Source organism: Coregonus clupeaformis, chromosome 28 (genome assembly GCF_020615455.1).
Source record: "Coregonus clupeaformis isolate EN_2021a chromosome 28, ASM2061545v1, whole genome shotgun sequence".
NCBI lineage: Eukaryota > Metazoa > Chordata > Actinopteri > Salmoniformes > Salmonidae > Coregonus > Coregonus clupeaformis.
Genome location: NC_059219.1, coordinates 26,797,137 through 26,821,010, shown reverse-complemented (window position 1 = coordinate 26,821,010; position 23,874 = coordinate 26,797,137). Strand labels below are relative to the sequence as shown.

General features: G+C 42.3%; 1 protein-coding gene across 1 annotated transcript in view; it reads left to right on the top strand.

The window, feature by feature from the left end:
* Window positions 1–3,733: 3,733 nt before the first annotated feature.
* The window catches only part of LOC121543402 (sodium- and chloride-dependent GABA transporter 1), a 35,230-nt gene continuing 15,089 nt past the window's right edge, over window positions 3,734–23,874 (top strand). Inside the window, exons 1-9 of the mRNA XM_041853240.1 lie at window positions 3,734–3,880; window positions 4,050–4,112; window positions 8,019–8,470; window positions 12,682–12,816; window positions 13,086–13,186; window positions 20,834–20,943; window positions 21,532–21,664; window positions 22,512–22,646; window positions 23,508–23,611. Of these exons, the coding sequence (XP_041709174.1) occupies window positions 8,233–8,470; window positions 12,682–12,816; window positions 13,086–13,186; window positions 20,834–20,943; window positions 21,532–21,664; window positions 22,512–22,646; window positions 23,508–23,611 (956 nt within the window). The 5' untranslated portion in view covers window positions 3,734–3,880; window positions 4,050–4,112; window positions 8,019–8,232. The remainder of the gene's footprint in view (window positions 3,881–4,049; window positions 4,113–8,018; window positions 8,471–12,681; window positions 12,817–13,085; window positions 13,187–20,833; window positions 20,944–21,531; window positions 21,665–22,511; window positions 22,647–23,507; window positions 23,612–23,874) is intronic.

Here is a 23,874-nt window from a genome sequence, read left to right as displayed (position 1 = left end):
GATGATCGAACACCCGCTTGAACTCTTCTACAAATGCAGCGTGGGAGTCACAACAGGCCTCCTGGGACTGCCACACCGCAGAGGCCCAGGCGAGCGCCTTGTCTGAAAGAAGGGTAATGATGTAGGCAATCTTGGAACGGTCTGTGGGAAAACTTGAGGGCTGGAGCTCGAAGGTGAGGGAGCATTGGGTGAGGAAACCCTGGCAAGAGCTGGGATCCCCAGCAAAGGGCTTGGGAGGTGGTAGTCGGGGCTCCGCCACTAGAGAAGGCCTGTCGTCACTGGGGGTGACCTGGGGGAAGGGAGAGAACCAGGGAGGCGTTCAAAGAGCTGGCGGAGGGAACTCATCATTTCGGCCAGGAGTTGAGAATGACTAGCCATCAGCTCTTCTTGTCGGCTGAGAACGGCTTCATGGCGCTGGAAAGAAGCCTCATGTCGAGTGATCACCGCCAACAGGTCCTGGGAACTGAGTGTTTCTGGGTCCATGATTGACTTGGTTTTTCTGTCACAAGCTGGGCTAGAACTCCGGTCTCAGATGTGGAGAGCTGGGGGGTTCTACCCCTTAGCCACAGAGGAGGTATAGTTGGACCCAAATGAAACACCCAAGGCAATACTCCAGGCAAGTAGATTTAATGTAAAAACAAAGGTTCTTCGCACTTCAAAAATAGTCCAACAAAAGTTCTTCTCCGAAGGAGGTATATTAACAGAGGTAGAGTAACAAAACAGGAGGCAAAACAAAATAACTCCACGAGGGGAGAAAAACAAACTAAAGATAACTTAGAAAAGCTTACTTGGAAAGACACGGTGGGACAAAGCAGGAGACACATAGCCAGGACTCAAAAACCAAGTGAGAAACAAGGGGAAAACACACAGCTAAAATACTCTAGGGGAAACAAGGCACAGGTGACCTGGATCAAGCTAATAAGGACACACGAGGAAGAACTAAGGCAGAGGGGAACACAGATGACCTCTAGAGGCCCGGAGACAAACAGGAGGCAGGAAGCTGACAGGAAGAGTGTGAAGTGGACAAGGAAGGACTCTCTCTCTCTCTCTCTCTCTCTCTCTCTCTCTCTCTCTCTCTCGCTCTCTCTCTTATCCTTTATTCTCTTGTCTCTGTCTGTCTGTCTGTCCGTCTTTCCCTATCTCTTCCACTTCTCTCGCTCTCATTCCCTCTCTCTGTTTTCCTCTATAATCAAAATCGTTGGATTCCCCCAGTGAGTGAGAGTGATAGAGGAAGTAGGATCTGGGCCTCCAGCGCTGCGCTCTAAAAATTTGGGGTCGAACAAGGGTTCTTCTAAGATCATAAAAGCTCAGAAAAATGCCCCCAAAAGATTATTCCAAGAACCCCAAAGGAGGTGGGGTTCATCGAGGAACCTCCTTAGTTGGTGGGGTTTCTTGCAGGAACCTAACTGCCCAACTGAAACATTTGGATTTGAATTTGAGATGACAGCAAGTGCAGGCACTTAACTGAAATATTGAAAGATCTCCTCAATCTAAAGTAAGGTTTCTCCCTTGTATGATCTAAATTGATATTGTTTTATGATGATACCATCTATATTTTCATATTTGTACCAATGGCAGTGTTGTTTGACACTTTCTCCCTTTTAAAATTATTTATAAAACAGAAAATGGACACAATTCAATGGATATCAATCCACAAAGAGGTAAGAATATGTTAAAGGCTATAGCTACATTGGTGGCAGATGACTGAACTGATCACTTTTGTGTGTGTCTGTGTCTGCAGATATATATATAATGACCAGGAGGCACACAAAGGTATGTACAATTGGTATTGGTATGTTGTGCAGATCACATGTATTATCTACAGTTAATTTTGGTTTCTCTAAAACCTTATAGGTCTCAGTCACAGCAGCCTCCCTTACCTCTTCAATGAAACCCCAGAGGCCTCTACATTATGGACAATGTATTTGTATAAAAACCATTATCAAAAGTGAACCGTTTTTTTTTCATTCACATTTACCACAAAAACCAAGGTACGAATACTGCCATGTGCATGTTTTAAAAAAAATAATCTGTATAATTACAATTTTTGGGATTCACACACTTCACCCTCCCTACATCTCTGATGAATATAACAGTAAACCTGTTCGATCACCATGCACTGCAAAATCATTCTGGCTATAGATACGGAGAACATCAACACATTAACATCAACATGCCAGAGGATATACCCATTGGACTTGGGACTCTGCTGGGAGTTTACCTCATATTTAGATTTTTTTATTCTGCTTTGCCACTAAAATCATAATAAACACTGACACCTAAAATATTGTGTTATTGTTGTTATTGTTATGCATATTATTATTAATAATAGGGGAGGGGGGAGTTCAAAATTGTGCCCAAAAAGGTTATTCAAAAGATTCTTTGAGGATCCATTAAAAGGGGTTCTTTGAAGAACCATTTTAAAGGGTTCTTCGAATAACTTATAGAGGTTCCCCCACAGTTTCAATTTGAAGAACCCCTAAAGGATACTCCAGGAACCTTTTCTTTTTAGAGTGTGGCTAGAATCACCCATTTGGCAGCAGAGTGGGTCTACGTGTACGTCCCAAATGGCACCCTATTCCGTTTATAGTGCACTACTTTTGAGCCCTGGCCAAAAGTAGTGCACTATTTAGGAAATAGCCCACTGGGCACAGACGTCAAATCAACGTCTATTCCACGTTGTAATTTCAATGGAATGACGTGTGCCCAGTGGGAGGGTGACATTTGGCAGCAGTGCGGATCTCAGCAGAAGCTGGATTTGCCTGGAGACGCAGGCCCAGATCCAGCATTGAGATGGCAGACATATACTACTGAGACTGTTGCTCTCACCCAACTCCACACACAGTCATACACACTATACTGCAGCCAGCCATAGCCTGCAAAGGAACACAATTGGATGACTGCTTTTTTTTCTAAAGGTATGAATTGAATTACTTATTGTCTAGATGCAGCTTTCTTCAGAGTTGGTCACACAGTATCATTTGAAGATATTTGTGGTTTGGGTTAGATTTGAAAGTTTTATATGCTGTGATATCTGCAGAAATAACTGTGGTGTGATTGTCAACGTAGAATTACGGTCAGAGATTAGAATGTAAATATAAGGTTGCAGTAAAAGATTCTGCCACTCAGGTTATGTCTTAATGATCTCTCCTTCCTCCCAAAGTGTGCACTTGCTCACTTCCCTTCACTGATTTGAATGGAAATTGGGGTTTAAAAGCCCTCGGGCCCATGCCTCCACCAATCCAGTGCTTTGTGGGAAGATATGTGGGAAGTAGTGAACAAGTGTACAGTTCAGGAGAAAGGAGATATTATAGGGATCACCCTCAGAGTCGTATGATTTCACATTATGTTCTGTGCTCTTCATATTCCAGGCCTAGAGCCAGTAAGCAGTGAGCAGTGGTTGTTTCATTTTCCAAACTTCCAAATGCCTTTCACTGCTCGGATTAGGCCCTCCTCTATTGGGAAATCCCATGGTAACGGCACTGGCAAAAGCTGACTGACCCTCAAACACAAACACACACATATTCAAAGATACGTATCCGCACACTCTGGGAAACACACATATACCCACACTCTGCGATAGACACTGTGACACCACCACACACTCATTCGCACTGCGACACACACACACACAAACACTGCGTACCCCCCCAAACACATACACATTGAGACACACACACACACTCCATCCCCACCCACACTGCAACACACAATGCACGACACCCTACCGGAATCAGGCGATTGACTTCTCCCTCATGGCCCTGGGGCCTCACCGGGCAGAATAATAATACCATCAGACAACAGGTCGAACTTTATTATTCGCCACTCAATAGCAGCCAAAGGAAGGGACACCAACAGCTGCAGAGAAAAAAAAGAAAAGGTGAGGAAGAAAGAGAGAGGGGGTAGACATTTTTTAAACTTTTTTTTCCAGCAGCATTGACATTGTGACAGTTCCCTTGGGTGGGGCAGCGGATGAAAGCTTTTCATAGAGGGGATAGCTGGATCCTTTCTCCATTGGATGGTTTTACTAATTTTGCCTCGTGCTACAGGTGTAAAGGTATAAGGAAGGGACCCTGATCACCTGACGAGGGACATTACGACTTCAGACACAGGTATGCCGCAGATTTTCCTATATCCTCTTCCCCCTCCTCACAGAGCTCTAAGTTAACCCCAGGAAGAGTAGCTGCTGCTTCAGCTAATCGGGATCCTAATAAAATACTAAAATGACTAGTTAAGATAAAGGTTGAATGCTGTCAGATACAGAATGTCTAGTAAAGTATATAATGTAAAGTATATACTGTATACCAGGATGAGTACTATACACTCTTAGAAAAAATTGTTCCTAAAGGGTTTTCTTCGGCTGTCCCCATAGTAGAACCCTTTTTGGTTCTAGGTAAAACTCTTTTTGGTTCCAGGTAGAACCATTTTGGGTTCCATGTAGAACCCTCTGTAGAAACATGGAACCCAAAACATTTCTAGTTGGAACCAAAAAGGGTTTTACCTGGAACCAAAAAGGGGTCTTCAAAGGGTTATCCTATGGGGACAGCCGAAGAACCCTTTTAGGTTATAGAGAGCACCTTTTTTTCTAAGAGTGTAGAATAAGATAAAACAATGAATACTGTACAAGAAACTATATCAAAACTTCACTTTTGATACCCCAAAGTTGTCTCTGGCTATAAGAAAAATACAATTTATGCTCATATAGAGTTTTCAGGCAGTATCGGAAGGTCACTTTGGTAATGTGGCACTGAAATGACAAATGACGAGAGCATCTTGTTTTGCTTTTCAAACCAATGAGATCATACGGTCCAAACAAATGCCGTTTTCATAATTTCTCCTCTCTTTAATCTGTTTCTTTTACAATGTGGAGAACCATTCTTTTCTCTTCTGTGATTTTGTTTGGTGTATCCAATTCATACAAAAGACTAGTTTAATCGCAGATGAATAATTGTGCCATTGTGCCAATAGCAGCCGTACTTCTGTTCTAAATTATTAGTAGCAAGGTGACACAAAATATGTATCTTTGAAATGGTAATTGGAAAAAAACATTTTGTCAACAGGACAAATTGCCCATGAGCTAAAAACTCCCAGATAGGCCTAAATTGGCCATGCGCTAAAAAGCAAAGAGTTTTACATTTGAATAGAGAATAGAAAGTAAAGTATGAAGAAGGGCATAAAGATGATAAAGCAAAGAAAAATATAACAAACAAATACTTTAGGCCATTTTCCAAGGATCTTGCCATGAAAATAAATATGCACATTTACCAAACCAAAGAACATTTCCAAGAAGTACCGTAGGACAAAAGTTTGCAATTTAATACATTTACATTTGAGCCAGACAAACATAACTATTAGCCTATTGAAGTTTAAATGAAGCTCTCATATGTCCACCACAATCATCAGTACATTTGTATAGAGGCATTGTGAGAGGTTGCTCATGATGATGACTTTATTGAATCCATTAGGATAAATCTAGGATCAGATAGGCCTAAATTGCCCATGCGCTAAAAAGCATACAGTTTTACATTTGAATAGAGAAAGAAAGTAAAGTATAAATAAGATGAAAAATGAAGGACATTTTTTAAAAAACACTTTAGGCCATTTTCAAAGGATATTGCCATGAAAATATGCACATTTACCAAACCAAAGTGGATTTCCAAGAAGTACCGTAGAACATTTGAGCCAGACAAACATATCTTATAGCCTACTGAAGTTTAAAGACATGCTCTGGAACTTTGGGGACTACTTAGTATTTTTTAAACCTCCCGCTTTGGGCTGGATGTGTCAATGTGGAGTTCATACATGCATAATCTATGAGCAGAATTACTGTTTTACAAAATCCCTAGTTTGAAAACGACTGTTTTTCTGGAAGCTGTGCCGCGGCATTTTCCCTACATATTCCCCACGTGTGCCAGCCTCCTAGCAATTCGAGTTCTAGCCAATGAGCTTCAACCCCTCGCCATTTGAGTGACAGCTAGCAAGATGCACACACAGCAGAGTGAGCGAGAGAGAGCAATCATGTGGTGCGCATATCTGCACATATGTGATGTAGTAAGCAATTGAATCCATTAAGAAAATATATTTTTTCATCTTTGTAGACAGACTTACAGTATGTCACAAACATTACATACAGTGGGGGAAAAAAGTATTTAGTCAGCCACCAATTGTGCAAGTTCTCCCACTTAAAAAGATGAGAGAGGCCTGTAATTTTCATCATAGGTACACGTCAACTATGACAGACAAATTGAGGAAAAAAAATCCAGAAAATCACATTGTAGGATTTTTTATGAATTTATTTGCAAATTATGGTGGAAAATAAGTATTTGGTCACCTACAAACAAGCAAGATTTCTGGCTCTCACAGACCTGTAACTTCTTCTTTAAGAGGCTCCTCTGTCCTCCACTCGTTACCTGTATTAATGGCACCTGTTTGAACTTGTTATCAGTATAAAAGACACCTGTCCACAACCTCAAACAGTCACACTCCAAACTCCACTATGGCCAAGACCAAAGAGCTGTCAAAGGACACCAGAAACAAAATTGTAGACCTGCACCAGGCTGGGAAGACTGAATCTGCAATAGGTAAGCAGCTTGGTTTGAAGAAATCAACGGTGGGAGCAATTATTAGGAAATGGAAGACATACAAGACCACTGATAATCTCCCTCGATCTGGGGCTCCACGCAAGATCTCACCCCGTCGGGTCAAAATGATCACAAGAACGGTGAGCAAAAATCCCAGAACCACACGGGGGGACCTAGTGAATGACCTGCAGAGAGCTGGGACCAAAGTAACAAAGCCTACCATCAGTAACACACTACGCCGCCAGGGACTCAAATCCTGCAGTGCCAGACGTGTCCCCCTGCTTAAGCCAGTACATGTCCAGGCCCGCCTGAAGTTTGCTAGAGTGCATTTGGATGATCCAGAAGAGGATTGGGAGAATGTCAAATGGTCAGATGAAACCAAAATAGAACTTTTTGGTAAAAACTCAACTCGTGTTTGGAGGACAAAGAATGCTGAGTTGCATCCAAAGAACACCATACCTACTGTGAAGCATGGGGGTGGAAACATCATGCTTTGGGACTGTTTTTCTGCAAAGGGACCAGGACGACTGATCCGTGTAAAGGAAAGAATGAATGAGGCCATGTATCGTGAGATTTTGAGTGAAAACCTCCTTCCATCAGCAAGGGCATTGAAGATTAAACGTGGCTGGGTCTTTCAGCATGACAATGATCCCAAACACACCGCCCGGGCAACGAAGGAGTGGCTTCGTAAGAAGCATTTCAAGGTCCTGGAGTGGCCTAGCCAGTCTCCAGATCTCAACCCCATAGAAAATATTTGGAGGGAGTTGAAAGTCTGTGTTGCCCAGCGACAGCCCCAAAACAGCACTGTTCTAGAGGAGATCTGCATGGAGGAATGGGCCAAAATACCAGCAACAGTGTGTGAAAACCTTGTGAAGACTTACAGAAAACGTTTGACCTGTGTCATTGCCAACAAAGGGTATATAACAAAGTATTGAGAAACTTTTGTTATTGACCAAATACTTATTTTCCACCATAATTTGCAAATAAATTCATTAAAAATCCTACAATGTGATTTTCTGGAAAAAAAAATCTCATTTTGTCTGTCATAGTTGACGTGTACCTATGATGAAAATTACAGGCCTCTCTCATCTTTTTAAGTGGGAGAACTTGCACAATTGGTGGCTGACTAAATACTTTTTTTCCCCACTGTACATAGTGCATTACACATACAGACATACAGTACGTTACAAGCATTAAATACACATAGACATACGAAGGGGCACTAATGGCCAAACTCAATATCTTTGAATTGATTATGCCCTCATACGAAAACACATTATTGTATGTCGTCATTGAGGGTTCAGAGTTAGCATGAATGCACTACAACTCACAGTTATCTATCTATCTATCTATCTATAGGCTAGCTAACTACTTATCTGTTTCTGTGTCATACCATAAATTCTCCAGTCAATGAGATTAAACTCTGTTGCTTCACAGCTCCACTTCATGTCCAGTGTCTCCATCTCCCTGCGAAGTACACTGGCAAAGGACCAAAAGTACCAAAAGAACCAAACGCACTAACTGAGGCTCAATTTGACCATACATCATTTGACCATTCGTGGTGGACCGTACGTAGTGGACCGTATCAGATTGTGAGGACCGGCGGTTCGACTTGAGTGAACCGTGGTCCAGTGAACCGTGGTTCCACCCTATGGGGAAGACTGGTAAGAGCACCGTGGACCTCAACTCCCCAACAGAGGTCAAACAGGCCGTCCCATTCGAGGTCATGGAGACGGTGGCGCCCACAGATGGCGAGGAGAAGGAGGAAGTACTCCCTGACAGGGGCTCCTGGAAGGGCAAGTTTGACTTCCTGTTGTCGTGCGTGGGCTACGCCATCGGCCTGGGGAATGTCTGGCGGTTCCCTTATCTGTGCGGCAAGAATGGAGGAGGTAAAATAAACTGTGAGGGGAGGTAGGCCATTTTGGGCATCTGGGAAAAATCATTGTTACAGGCTTTGAAATAGTGAGATTTCATGGGGTGCCTGAAGAGGCAGGAGGAAAACTACAAATTTCAAAATATCATCAGTATAAAGCACAACATATTACAATTCATGGGAGAGCACTGTTTGATGAACTAACACATTGTGCCCCAATTTTTTTTTAAAGAAATGCTATTTAATATTGTGGGTGTCCAGAGTCAACATTTGTTTTAATGTGAATTATGGGGCCTTGGATTTTTCTAAAGAGTCCCAGTGGTTGAGAACCCCTGATATTATAATAAGGGCTCATTAATTCATGTGGACTTGATGAACTAACCAGTTCAGTTGAATGCCAAAACTGCACCAAGATGGCTGCCTAGCTTCACATTTTCCAACATAAGGAGTTAGCAGCTCTGTCCATTGCTTTTATGTGGGTTGTGTGTCAAATGCTGTATGGCACTGACCTGGTTTTGCAGGCCTGGTCCCAAGCTCTGCTCTGCTGTTAAGGTCACAGGCCTTACTGAAGCTTTGCTTGTTGAATTCAATATAGTATTAGATATAATGTTCCATAGACAGTTTTTACATTACTGTACAGTGAGGGAAAAAAGTATTTGATCACCTGCTGATTTTGTACGTTTGCCCACTGACAAAGAAATGATCAGTCTATAATTTTAATGGTAGGTTTATTTGAACAGTGAGAGACAGAATAACAACAAAAAAATCCAGAAAAACACATGTCAAAAATGTTATAAATTGACTTGCATTTTAATGAGGGAAATAAGTATTTGACCCCTCTGCAAAACATGACTTAGTACTTGGTGGCAAAACCCTTGTTGGCAATCACAGAGGTCAGACGTTTCTTGTAGTTGGCCATGAGGTTTGCACACATCTCAGGAGGGATTTTGTCCCACTCCTCTTTGCAGATCTTCTCCAAGTCATTAAGGTTTCGAGGCTGACGTTTGGCAACTCAAACCTTCAACTCCCTCCACAGATTTTCTATGAGATTAAGGTCTGGAGACTGGCTAGGCCACTCCAGGACCTTAATGTGCTTCTTCTTGAGCCACTCCTTTGTTGCCTTGGCCATGTGTTTTGGGTCATTGTCATGCTGGAATACCCATCCACAACCCATTTTCAATGCCCTGGCTAAGGGAAGGAGGTTCTCACCCAAGATTTGATGGTACATGGCCCCGTCCATCATCCCTTTGATGCGGTGAAGTTGTCCTGTCCCCTTAGCAGAAAAACAACCCCAAAGCATAATGTTTCCACCTCCATGTTTGACGGTGGGGATGGTGTTCTTGGGGTCATAGGCAGCATTCCTCCTCCTCCAAACACGGCGAGTTGAGTTGATGCCAAAGAGCTCAATTTTGGTCTCATCTGACCACAACACTTTCACCCACTTCTCCTCTGAATCATTCAGATGTTCATTGGAAAACTTCAGACGGGCATGTATATGTGCTTTCTTGAGCAGGGAGACCTTGCAGGCGCTGCAGGATTTCAGTCCTACACGGCGTAGTGTGTTACCAATTGTTTTCTTGGTGACTATGGTCCCAGCTGCCTTGAGATCATTGACAAGATCCTCCCGTGTAGTTCTGGGCTGATTCCTCACCGTTCTCATGATCATTGCAACTCCACGAGGTGAGATCTTGCATGGAGCCCCAGGCCGAGGGAGATTGACAGTTATTTTGTGTTTCTTCCATTTGCGAATAATCGCACCAACTGTTGTCACCTTCTCACCAAGCTGCTTGGCGATGGTCTTGTAGCCCATTTCAACCTTATGTAGGGCTGGAATGGGTCTTTTATACAGGTAACAAACTGAGATTAGGAGCACTCCCTTTAAGAGTGTGCTCCTAATCTCAGCTCCTTACCTGTATAAAAGACACCTGGGAGCCAGAAATCTTTCTGATTGAGAGGGGGTCAAATACTTATTTCCCTCATTAAAATGCAAATCAATTTCTAACATTTTTGACATGCATTTTTCTGGATTTTGTTGATGTTATTCTGTCTCTCACTGTTCAAATAAACCTACCATTAAAATGATAGACTGATCATTTCTTTGTCAGTGGGCAAACGTACACAATCAGCAGGGGATCAAATACTTTTTTCCCTCACTGTATATGGAACTTGTAGGATGTGTAACATGACATGGAAAATGAACAGACATTGTAAAAAAGGAAGCTTTCAATGAATACATTTGGCTATCCATCTTATTTAGTTTTATGCAACCTGAGTGAGAGAAAATCTAAACATGTCATTAAAACAACTGCATGGAATATACCATGATGATTATTTAATGACCAACCTTGATTTATTATTGATTAGCATATTGTTAATAATGAAATTGCCATTAGCAAACATCTATATTTCATCACAATGTACACTGTGCTAGTATGCTGCATCATATTTATGGACTATTGAGGTCACTTTCTGTGTTAGTGAGCGAATAATTACAAATATATATCATCAACAGTGTTAGTGTTCACAGAAACGTTTTTTAAAATTAAAATGTTACAATGTTTTTCGAGGTAAAATATCCTTAAAGTGTAACGAATAACACCTTTCTAAATTAAGTTAAATTCGTTTTTGAATTCAGCACCTTTCCAGTATTGTAAAATCTAATAAATCACTGAGTTTATATTTTCTATTTCTAATGTCAATAACTTTGTGAAGTGAGCAAAGATTAGAAGCAAACACTTTAGATACTATACTCCTGACCGGTATTCAATCAGACGCAGATTGATTTTATTGATGTATTCTTTTTGCATTTTACACTTGAGAGGGACTGATGTAATGCAGTGTTTCCCAAACTCAGTCCTCGGGACCCCAAGGGGTGCATGTTTTGGTTTTCGCCCTAAAAGCTGGTTAAATTAATCACTAATCATCAAGCTTTAATTATTTAAATCAGCTGTGTAGTGCTAGGGCAAAAACCAAAACATGCACCCCTAGGGGTCCCGAGGACCGAGTTTGAGAAACTGATTTAATATGTTGATAATGTGTTGTATTGCACAGTCCCCTTCTTTTCATGCATAGTTCATTCTATTGATTCTATTGGTTTCTGTAGTCGTCATATATTTAACTAGTTCCCCCATCCATCAGGGCTCAGGGCCATATGCATATGTTACTGTCTGTGTCCTACATCCAACTTCTCCTTTGGAGATCAATTAAGTGTTTTGAATTCAATTCAATATGGATATCCATATAGCCCTTGCAGGAGTGTGCTTGTTTTGCACAGCAGTGTGTCCCTGTGCAGGGAGTTGACACTTGATATAGAAATTGTGAGTTTGGTTGTGTGCACTGGATGATTTGTCAGCCAAGTTCACCTTCAAAACTGAACGGGTCATGTCATCCCACTGGGCACACACTGATTGAATCAGCGTTGTTTCCACATCATTTCAATGAAATAATGTTGAGCCAACGTGGAATAGACGCTGAATTGACGTCTGTCCTCAGTGGGATTGGACTGCTAGTTTGTTAATCACATGTGATGAAGCTGCTGTACAAATCACACACTTCTGAAATCACCTATCCATAAATCCACTATATAAAACGGATTGAATACTGGCCATTTAATGTCTTAACCACATCCGAGTCTCAATCCTCCAACCTTCTCTCAAAGTGTGCACTTGCACACGCCCCATGGTAAAAACCACAGGAGGCTGCTGAGGGGAGGATGGCTAATATAAACGTCCGGAATGGAGCAAATGGAATGGTATCAAACACATGGAAACCATGTGTTTGATGTATTTGATACCATTCCACTGATTCTGCTCCAGCCATTATCACGAGCCCATCCTCCCCAATTAAGGTGCCACCAACCTCCTGTGGTATAAACTGTCTCCAGCACAGGAGGTTGGTGGCGCCTTAATTGGGGAGGATGGGCTCGTGGTAATAGCTGGAGCAGAACAGATTCAAATGCATCAAACACATGGTTTCCATTCGCTCCTTCCTGGCCATTATTATGAGCCGTCCTCCCCTCAGCAGCCTCCTGTGGCTCCAGACAGTGCTTCCACCAATCCTTTAATGCTTTTAAAATCCATGATAGTGATTGCACACTTTGAGAGAAGGATGGAGAATGGGGATGCAGACTGTAAGTAAAAGTGTAAACACAGATGAAAGAGGATATCTTTGGTGTAAATGTGAAACACACTTCCTGTTGTGTCACACTGTGCCCTGGTCATGTGACAGGGGCTTTCCTGATCCCATACTTCCTCACCCTGGTGTTTGCTGGCATACCTCTGTTCCTGTTGGAGACGTCACTGGGCCAATTCACCTCGGTGGGGGGGCTGGGGGTGTGGACCAAACTAATGCCTATGATGAAAGGTGAGATATGTTGAAAATCCCCCCACATATTGACAGATAGTCTAGGTAGGTGATTGATTGTGGTTGGTTGTTAGATTACATTAATTAGACAATTAAAGAATGCATATACATACAAATGCAACACATTCAAAATCATTGTAGTTCATAAAAAAATCAAAGAGAATAGATATACACATATCCCAAAGACAAATAATAGTTAGCTATAGCAGTTCATAGGTAGTTAACTATTTGTTTGCTAATACTGACCTCTTTCTCTCTCTCCCCTATAGGGGTTGGTCTGGCCTCAGTGGTGCTCTCCTTCTGGCTCAACATCTACTACATTATCATCATCGCCTGGGCCCTCTACTACCTCTTCAACTCCTTCAGAGCGGTAGGTGACATCACCACACTAATCACACAACATTATCATCATCGCCTGGGCCCTCTGCTACCTCTTCAACTCCTTCAGAGCAGTAGGTGACATCACCACACTAATCACACTACATTATCATCATCGCCTGGGCCCTCTGCTACCTCTTCAACTCCTTCCGAGCGGTAGGTGACATCACCACACTAGAAAGCAGTAGCCCAGTCAAATCAAATCAACATTTATTGGTCACGTGCACACGGTACAGTGAAATTCTCCTCAACAATAGAGTAAAATATCTGTCACAAATCTGTTTGTGTTGTATTTTGTTGATGATCACAAGTTTACTGGAGAACGGAGACCAAGTAGAGACTTTCGGACAAGGTGGATAATTGTATAATATAAGGCAGTTTATTCAGAGGTAAAGATATCTGTAAATAGCGTGCACGGACCCGTTCGTCAATCTCGTAGGGAGATATCTGAGAGAGCGAGCCCCTAAACATTGTGTGCTGACATTTTATACAATAAAATGAAGTAGGTTGATTCTAGTAGTTCTGATCTTCTGATTGGTCCTGATTAGTTGGGCGAGGTCACCTCCAGGCTAGTGTCACTGTTGCATTGGCTCTGAGTCGGGTTCTCTGTCTTCAGATGTTCAGCCTAAGAGAAGGGGGTTTTTGTGTGTGTGTGTGCTTAACAATGATGATGTGTGTGTGTGTGTGTGCGTGTGTGTATGTGTGTGTGTGTGTGTGTGTGTGTGTGTGTGTGTGTATGTGTGTGTATGTTTAACAATGATGATGTGTGTGTGTGTGTGTGTGTGTATGTGTGTGTGTGTGTGGGGGTGTGTGTGTGTGTGTCCTCAGCGCAAGAACTCGTGAGTTGGAAGAACTGAGAGACCTATGGCGTGGGTGTTGTCCATAGCCACCTGCTGATAAGGCCGACAAGATAGAAGTCTCTTGTGCATTGTATTAAATACAAAGGCCCAACACAAGATGGGTCATGCACAAGATTTTAGTCAGACCAAGCTATAACATTATATATTTACTACGACACTTGCCAACTTCCACGGTCATTGACTCCTATGGTCATAGCCTGGTTCCAGATCTATTTGTGCTCTGTTGCTGACTCAGCAGAAAGCACAAACAAATCTGGAACCAGGCTATGGAATAAGCAGGAGTATATTATTTGCTGTGACTTCATAGCTTAACTATGTGACCTGACCAGAAATAAGTGTGGGTTGAATACGTTATAGGCTATAACTAACAAATGCTCTAAGAAATACGCAGGCCTTAGTCAGACTACTCAGTTTCTGAGTAGTTCACTTACAGTGGGGTAAAAAAGTATTTAGTCAGCCACCAATTGTGCAAGTTCTCCCACTTAAAAAGATGAGAGAGGCCTGTAATCTTTATCATAGGTACACGTCAACTATGACAGACAAAATGAGAAAAAAAAATCCAGAAAATCACATTGTAGGATTTTTTATGAATTTATTTGCAAATTATGGTGGAAAATAAGTATTTAGTCAATAACAAAAGTTTCTCAATACTTTGTTATATACCCTTTGTTGGCAATGACACAGGTCAAACGTTTTCTGTAAGTCTTCACAAGGTTTTCACACACTGTTGCTGGTATTTTGGCCCATTCCTCCATGCAGATCTCCTCTAGAGCAGTGATGTTTTGGGGCTGTCGCTGGGCAACACGGACGTTCAACTCCCTCCAAAGATTTTCTATGGGGTTGAGATCTGGAGACTGGCTAGGCCACTCCAGGACCTTGAAATGCTTCTTACGAAGCCACTCCTTCGTTGCCCGGGCGGTGTGTTTGGGGTCATTGTCATGCAGAAAGACCCAGCCACGTTTCATCTTCAATGCCCTTGCTGATGGAAGGAGGTTTTCACTCAAAATCTCACGATACATGGCCCCATTCATTCTTTCCTTTACACGGATCAGTCGTCCTGGTCCCTTTGCAGAAAAACAGCCCCAAAGCATTACATTTTACATTTTAGTCATTTAGCAGACGCTCTTATCCAGAGCGACTTACAGTTAGTGAGTGCACACATTTTTTCATACTGGCCCCCCGTGGGAAATGAACCCACAACCCTGGCGTTGCAAGCACCATGCTCTACCAACTGAGCTACACGGGGCCCAATGTTTCCACCCCCATGCTTCACAGTAGGTATGGTGTTCTTTGGATGCAACTCAGCATTCTTTGTCCTCCAAACACGACAAGTTGAGTTTTTACCAAAAAGTTCTATTTTGGTTTCATCTGACCATATGACATTCTCCCAATCCTCTTCTGGATCATCCAAATGCACTCTAGCAAACTTCAGACGGGCCTGGACATGTACTGGCTTAAGCAGGGGGACACGTCTGGCACTGCAGGATTTGAGTCCCTGGCGGCGTAGTGTGTTACTGATGATAGGCTTTGTTACTTTGATCCCAGCTCTCTGCAGGTCATTCACTAGGTCCCCCCATGTGGTTCTGGGATTTTTGCTCACCGTTCTTGTGATCATTTTGACCCCACGGGGTGAGATCTTGCGTGGAGCCCCAGATCGAGGGAGATTATCAGTGGAGATTTTCAATGTAATCTATTTCCTAATAATTGCTCCCACAGTTGATTTCTTCAAACCAAGCTGCTTAACTATTGCAGATTCAGTCTTCCCAGCCTGGTGCAGGTCTACAATTTTGTTTCTGGTGTCCTTTGACAGCTCTTTGGTCTTGGCCATAGTGGAGTTTGGAGTGTGACTGTTTGAGGTTGTGGACAGGTGTCTTTTATACTGATAACAAGTTCAAACAGGTGCCATTAATACAGGTAACGAGTGGAGGACAGAGGAGCCTCTTAAAGAAGAAGTTAGAGGTCTGTGAGAGCCAGAAATCTTGCTTGTTTGTAGGTGACCAAATACTTATTTTCCACCATAATTTGCAAATAAATTCATTAAAAATCCTACAATGTGATTTTCTGGATTTTTTTTCCTCAATTAGTCTGTCATAGTTGACGTGTACCTATGATGAAAATTACAGGCCTCTCTCATCTTTTTAAGTGGGAGAACTTGCACAATTGGTGGCTGACTAAATACTTTTTTCCCCCACTGTAATAGTGTTCTGACTCCTGTGGTTCACTGTGGCTGTTCATTTTGTTCCACACAAAGGCCTGAGACAGAGTTATTATATCTGTACAGACGCTCTCCATCACCAGTCTCCTCACACCAGACAGGAGCACAAAGAGATGGGTCAGGAGTGTGAGGGGAGAGAGAGAGAGACAGACAGAGAGAGAGTGAGAGAGAAAGAGAGAGAGAGAGAGAGAGAGAGAGAGAGAGAGAGAGAGAGAGAGAGAGAGAGAGAGAGAGAGAGAGAGAGAGAGAGAGAGAGAGAGAGAGAGAGAGAGAGAGAGAGAGAGAGAGAGAGAGAGAGAGAGGCAGTTGGAGGTAGAAAGAGAGAGGGAGAGGGGTTTAGAGAGAGAGGGAGAGGGAGAGAGAGAGATATAAGTAGAGAGGTAGAGGTGTAGAGAGAGAGAGAGAGACAGAGAGAGAGAGAGAGAGAGAGAGAGAGAGAGAGAGAGAGAGAGAGAGATAGAGAGAGAGAGAGAGGGAGAGAGAGATATAGGTAGAAAGGTAGAGAGAGAGAGAGAGAGAGAGAGAGAGAGACAGGGATGGATGGAGAGAGAGAGAGAGAGAGAGAGAGAGATTGAGATGGATGGAGAGAGAGAGAGAGAGAGAGAGAGAGAGAGAGAGAGAGAGAGCGATAGATAGAGAGAGAGAGAGAGAAAGAGACATCACTGAAATGAAGCAGACAATCTGAGACACCAAGAGCTTTCCACTCAAAAGTGGTGCAGAAATACATATATGATGATGACCTGAGAGAGCAGACAAGAAAATAAAATGGTTCCAAGCACAGAGAGTACCTGAGACTCCATTACGGGTTCTTCAATCTCGGTTAACCCAGAACTAAAAATTTGCGTAATTTGGTCAGAATGGGAGAATGGTGTTTTTAGTGGTTTGTAGCCTACAGTAACATAAATTAATGAAAACGCTATTATGTTCTTTGAAAAAAAATAATTAATATACTAATGTTACCTAATAACTTCATAAATATAACCAAAGGATTGTTTGCAGCAAGAGTGCAATTAGATTAGATACAAGGTGGAAAGACCTTTAGTTTCTATATGACAATGAAAACCCTGCACTCATTGACTTCAATTCAATTCAAATGACTCTATTTTCTTGTGAGGGAGCTTCTTGTGTGGAATGGTTCCTATGACAGACAAACAGCACATACAAATAATATCTAACAGGCAGTAGAGGACAGGACATAGGGGAAACAAGTTGCTCACTCCATCATAAAACTAACCGGGCTTTAGATTACTACCATAATAGTCTCCTCTAACAGCCAGCTCTGAGCCTGGGGATGAGGTTACTACCATACATCATTGATTACTACCTTACTGTATGAGTTAAATAGCTCTCCAATGTTCTCCTTTAGGCAATGGACAATGCTAATGCCTGTTTGTTCTGATCCTTCCTTCCTTCCCCCTCTCTCTCTCTCTCTCTCTCTCTCTCTCTCTCTCTCTCTCTCTCTCTCTCTCTCTCTCTCCATCCATCTCTCTCTCTCTCTCTCTCTCTCTCTCTCCATCTATCTCTCTCTCTCTCTCTCCATCCATCTCTCTCTCTCGCTCTCTCTCCATCCATCTCTCTCTCTCTCTCTCTCTCTCTCTCTCTCTCTCTCTCTCTCCATCCATCTCTGTCTCTCTCAATTCAATTCAATTCAATTCAAGCTGCTTTATTGGCATGAAAAACATTGCGTCAATATTGCCAAAGCAACAATGTATACAATATACATTGTAATAAAATAATAAATAATAACAAATAATAAAAAATGGTAGTAAATAATAATAAATAAATAAATAACAACAATAAAATGGTAACAGTCAATAGTATAAATATAATAAATATACAAATCTAAATATGGAAAATGAAACTATAACTAACTTATAACTAAATAACGGTCATCTTCACCATTATATCAGTACTACAACTACCATCATCATTACTACCACTACTACCACCACCATCATTAAACTGCCATCATTACCATTACCACCCATACCACTACTATTTGGAATGATAAACAACAATAATAATGTAATAACAATAATAGCAATAACAATAATAATAAGTACGTTACTATTTATTATGCAGATGTTATTATTCAGTGTCCCTCAGGCTATGGCAGGCAAATACATATTTGGCTGCAAGAGGAGCCATAGCTCCTTCGCCCATGAGTATTTTTAGTTTTTCCTCTGGGTTTAATATGTAAAATTTTGGAATAAATCTAGTCATTTCTGTGAATAATGAATCTCTTTGTGAGGAATATTTATCACAGTAAAGGAGAAAGTGCATTTCTGTTTCTACCTCCCCTGTCGTGCAGTGACCACATATACGCTCCTCTTTGGGTAGCCATGTCTTTTTATGTCTGCCGGTTTCTATTGCCAATTGATGGTCACTCAGCCTGTACTTGGTAAGGATCTGTCTCTGCTTTGTATCTCTGACAGAGTAGAGATAATCAGCCGATTCATATTCTCTTTGGGATTTTGTTTCATTTTTCCAATGTTGTAAATATGAGTCCTTTGATTGGTTCATGATTTTGTTCATTGGAATTCTTTATTTTGAAGCAGTGCTGGTGTCAGCTTGGTTGGTTAGGTCCAACACCAGCTGACTGAGAGGGCTCGTTTCTGGGCTCAGCTGTTGGGTTTGAAGTGCTTTAAATTGCAGACTTGAATTTGGACTTGAATTTAGATGTAGCCAAAATTTTAATGATCTTTTCTGTATTTTCATTACTACTGGAAAGCGGCTCAATTCTGCCCTACATGCATTAGTTGGTGTATTTCTCTGGACTTTTCCGACAGAATTCTGCATGTAGGGCTTCAATTGGATGTTTGTCCCATATTTTAAAGTCCAGTTTATTGAGTGGCCCCCAAACCTCACTTCCGTAAAGAGCTATTGGTAGGATTACACTGTCAAATATTTTGGTCCAAATTCTAATTGGGATATTGATTTTGAATAATTTCATTTTTATTGCATACAATGCTCTGCGGGCTTTTTCTGTTAGGCTATGGTTCAACCCAGCACTCAGAGAAACAAACACGACAAAGGGAGTGGAAGAAACAAAAATACTTTAATAAAAGTTCAAATTGTCTTAGTCCAAAAACAACTGAAGTAAAGGAACAGAGTGGGCTAGTCGGCTCCGGAGGAAGGAGAGGCTGAGGCAGGCAGGCAGGCAGGCAGGCAGACCGGCAGGCAGGAAGGCAGGCAGGTTGGGAGGTATGTCTGAACTGAAGACAAAACAAACGACAGGTTAAGGAGAGTGGAGAGCCAGGCTGAAGACAAAGACAAAATAACTTTACTGGTGAGCCAAGTTACCGCTCTGGTAAGAACAACGATCTGGCGCCGGTGGAGAGCCATGCCCCGGAATTAGTAGTGCAGGTTGATGAGAGAATAGGATGCAGCTGCGTAGGCAGGAATCACTGGAAACAACCCGCAGCTGCACAGGAGAGGCAGATCCTGAGCACGCCCCCTGATCCACTCCAGACACACCCACATAAAGGGGACAAACACACATACAGATACAACAGACAGAGGGGACAAAACAAGGAGGAAGGGAAACAGAAAAGGGAGAGACAAGCTGCCCACATAACATTTTCTTTGAGTGCATTCACTGCCATATTAAAGTTTCCCGATGCAGATATGGTCAGACCAAGGTATGTGTAATTTTTAGTGTGTTCAATTATGGTGTTGTTCAGGGTGAATTTATATTTGTGTTTCTGACATCTGTTTTTTTTTGTGGAAAATCATGATTTTAGTTTTTTTGAAATGTACTGCCAGGGCCCAATTATTGCAATATTGCTCTAGAATGTTAAGGTTCTGTTGAAGACCTTCTTTGGTTGGTGATAGAAGTACCAAGTCATCAGCATATCTCTCTCTCTCTCTCTCTCTCTCTCTCTCTCTCTCTCTCTTTCTCTCTCTCCATCTATCTCTCTCTCTCTCTCTCCATCCATCTCTCTCTCTCTCTCCATCCATCCATCCCTCTCTCTCTCTCTCTCTCTCTCTCTCTCTCTCTCTCTCTCTCTCTCTCCATCCATCTCTGTATCTCTCTCTCTCTCTCCATCCATCTCTCTCTCTCTCTCTCTCCATCCATCCATCTCTCTCTCTCTCTCTCTCTCTCTCCATCCATCTCTGTCTCTCTCTCTGTCTCTCTCTCTCTCTCTCTCTCTCTCTCTCATCCATCTCTCTCTCTCTCTCTCCATCCACTCTCTCTCTCTCTCTCCATCCATCTCTCTCTCTCTCTCTCCATCCATCTCTCTCTCTCTCTCTCTCTCTCTCTCCATCCATCTCTCTTTCTCTCTCTCTCTCCATCCATCTCTGTCTCTCTCTCTCTCCATATCTCTCTCTCCATCCATCTCTCTCTCTATCTCCATCCATCTCTCTCTCTCTCTCCATCCATCTCTCTCTCTCTCTCTCTCTCTATCCATCTCTCTCTCTCTCTCTCTCTCTCTCTCTCTCTCTCTCTCTCTCTCTCTCTCTCTCTCTCTCTCTCTCTCTCTCCATCCATCTCTGTCTCCCTCTCTCTCTCTCTCTCTCTCTCTCTCTCCATCCATCTCTGTCTCTCTCTATCTGTCTCTAGGATTTGCCGTGGGAGGGTTGTGATAACCCCTGGAACACAGAGAAATGTTTCTCCAACTACAGTTTGACAGACACCACCAACCTCACCAGTGCTGTCACTGAGTTCTGGGAGTACGTCAAATAATACATTTTTATTTTAACACTTGAATTGTGGTGTTTCTAATGGTTTTTCATTTTTAAATCTAGCCTACATTAATATAAATTAATGAAAATGCTATTATGTTCTTTGAAAAAAAAACATTCATATACTAAAGACTTTCATAAATACAACCAAAGGATTGTTTTTCTGATAGCATACATGAAATGTATTTATTAGACTATTAGAATGTTGACGTCCAAAAGACATGTCATTGGCTGGAAGTGGGGTCCCTCGAGGCCAGGCATTTCTAGTGTTAAACTTCTATCATTTATCACTGAGTCGTGTGAAAAGCATGGGATAAAATATGTAAAATGTGTGTGTGTATACTAAATTTGTGTGTGTATATTGACAATGTGTGTGTGGGTGACCAGAGTGTGCATAACTGTTTGTTTGTGTGTGAGTGGCCTGTCTGTCTGTATGCGTGTGTGTGTGTTCATGTGTGTATAACCTGTCCGAAAGTATGTATGCATGTGTCTGTGTGACCCAGATGTGTGTGTGTGTGTGACTGCACTGACCGGTGTGTGTGTGACTGCACTGACCGGTGTGTGTCCCCCGTCCAGGCGGAACATGCACCAGCTGTCCAGTGGTCTGGAGGAGCCTGGTGAGGTGCGCTGGCCCCTGGCTGGAACTCTGGCCTTGTCCTGGATCCTGGTCTACTTCTCTATCTGGAAAGGAGTGGAGTGGACAGGGAAGGTCAGACCTCTTGCTCTTATTTCTACTCTCTTTCTTTTTTCCTTCTCTCTTTTCTTTCATGTCTCTTTCTCTCTCTCTTTCCGTCTCTCCTTTCCCATCTTGGTGCTTTTGTCTTGGTCTCTCTCTTTCTGTCTCCTTATGTCTGGGTGACTCTGTTTCCATCTCTCTCTCTGTCTCTGGCACTCATGGTATTTCATGAAAAACTCTCCTCATCTGGAAGACACATCAACCACAATACAATTGATAGAATGGCTAAATCCATTTCAGCATCATCATATACTATAGTTCAACTCTGATATATGCAGCAGGCCACAGCTACCTTCCATGACTGTAACCTGGCAACTACATATTCTTCTCCGAGGGTAATTGGAATTTAATGTCAACCACACAAAGCAGAAAATTAATTCCCCCAAGGCCCTGGCCTTGATGGAATTGACCAATTAAACACAATCATTATTTGACAAAGCGCAAAGCACAGGAGAGGAAGGTGAGGCAGGCGAGCAGGAATTAAAATGTTTCAGTCCCTAATGGTGAATGTTTCAGTCTGCTCATGTACCATTGAGGTTGGAAGTTCACCCTCAATTGGGATTTTCAACTACCCACCTTTTCACTCCTCACCAATGCACCATGTCTATGTAGTCCTCTGTAGCTCAGCTGGTAGAGCATGGCGCTTGTAACGCTAAGGTAGTGGGTTCGATCCCCGGGACCACCCATACACAAAAAAAAAAAAAAAAATGCATGCATGACTGTAAGTCGCTTTGGATAAAAGCGTCTGCTAAATGACATATTTATTATTTATGTCTGTTCTTCAGGTGGTCTATTTCTCTGTCCCCTATCTGTTCTTCAGGTGGTCTATTTCTCCGCCACGTACCCTTACTTCATGCTGTTTATCCTGTTTTTCCGTGGGGTCACTCTCCCTGGGGCCAAGGAGGGCATCCTCTTCTACATCACCCCCGACTTCAACAAACTCCTCAAGTCTGAGGTACGGTAGCCCCTAAGGGTCACACACTCACAGACCATGTGTCTATGCGCACACTCAAATGTCAACAGGAAAAATAAGAAATGTTTAATGTCTTGACATGTGAAAACTGTCCTGTGTATTTCGGTATGTCTTTGTGAGTGTGTGTGTATTTCGGTATGTCTTTGTGAGTGTGTGTGTATTTCGGTATGTCTTTGTGAGTGTGTGTGTATTTCAGTATGTCTTTGTGAGTGTGTGTGTATTTCGGTATGTCTTTGTGAGTGTGTGTGTATTTCGGTATGTCTTTGTGAGTGTGTGTGTATTTCGGTATGTCTTTGTGAGTGTGTGTGTATTTCGGTATGTCTTTGTGAGTGTGTGTGTATTTCGGTATGTCTTTGTGAGTGTGTGTGTATTTCGGTATGTCTTTGTGAGTGTGTGTGTATTTCTGTATGTCTTTGTGAGTGTGTGTGTATTTCGGTATGTCTTTGTGAGTGTGTGTGCATTTCGGTATGTCTTTGTGAGTGTGTGTTTATTTCGGTATGTCTTTGTGAGTGTGTGTGTATTTCGGTATGTCTTTGTGAGTGTGTGTGTATTTCGGTATGTCTTTGTGAGTGTGTGTTTATTTCGGTATGTCTTTGTGAGTGTGTGTGTATTTCAGTATGTCTTTGTGAGTGTGTGTGTATTTCGGTATGTCTTTGTGAGTGTGTGTGTATTTCGGTATGTCTTTGTGAGTGTGTGTGTATTTCGGTATGTCTTTGTGAGTGTGTGTGTATTTCGGTATGTCTTTGTGAGTGTGTGTGTATTTCGGTATGTCTTTGTGAGTGTGTGTGTATTTCGGTATGTCTTTGTGAGTGTGTGTGTGTTTTTGTCTGACTACTCTCACAGGTGTGGCTGGACGCTGCCACTCAGATCTTCTTCTCCTATGGACTGGGTCTGGGTTCGCTCATCGCCTTGGGAAGTTACAACTCCTTCAACAACGATGTGTACAGGTAAGAAACCCCCACAGCCTCTCCTTTATGCCTTATGCCCCTGTTAGTGACCCACTGGTTTCAAACCTGGGTCTCCTGTCATGTGTGCATCAAGACTGATAGCCCTCTGAGCTAAAGCCTGTGCATTTTCTCAGGGAGCTAACGCACATCTTCAGGTAAGGCTCATCAAACGACTTCTGCTACATGTTAAAAACCTAGATGATGGAACCATTCTATTTGCTTTGATTCTATACTTCTGAGTTCCACTCCATCGTTCCTCTCCC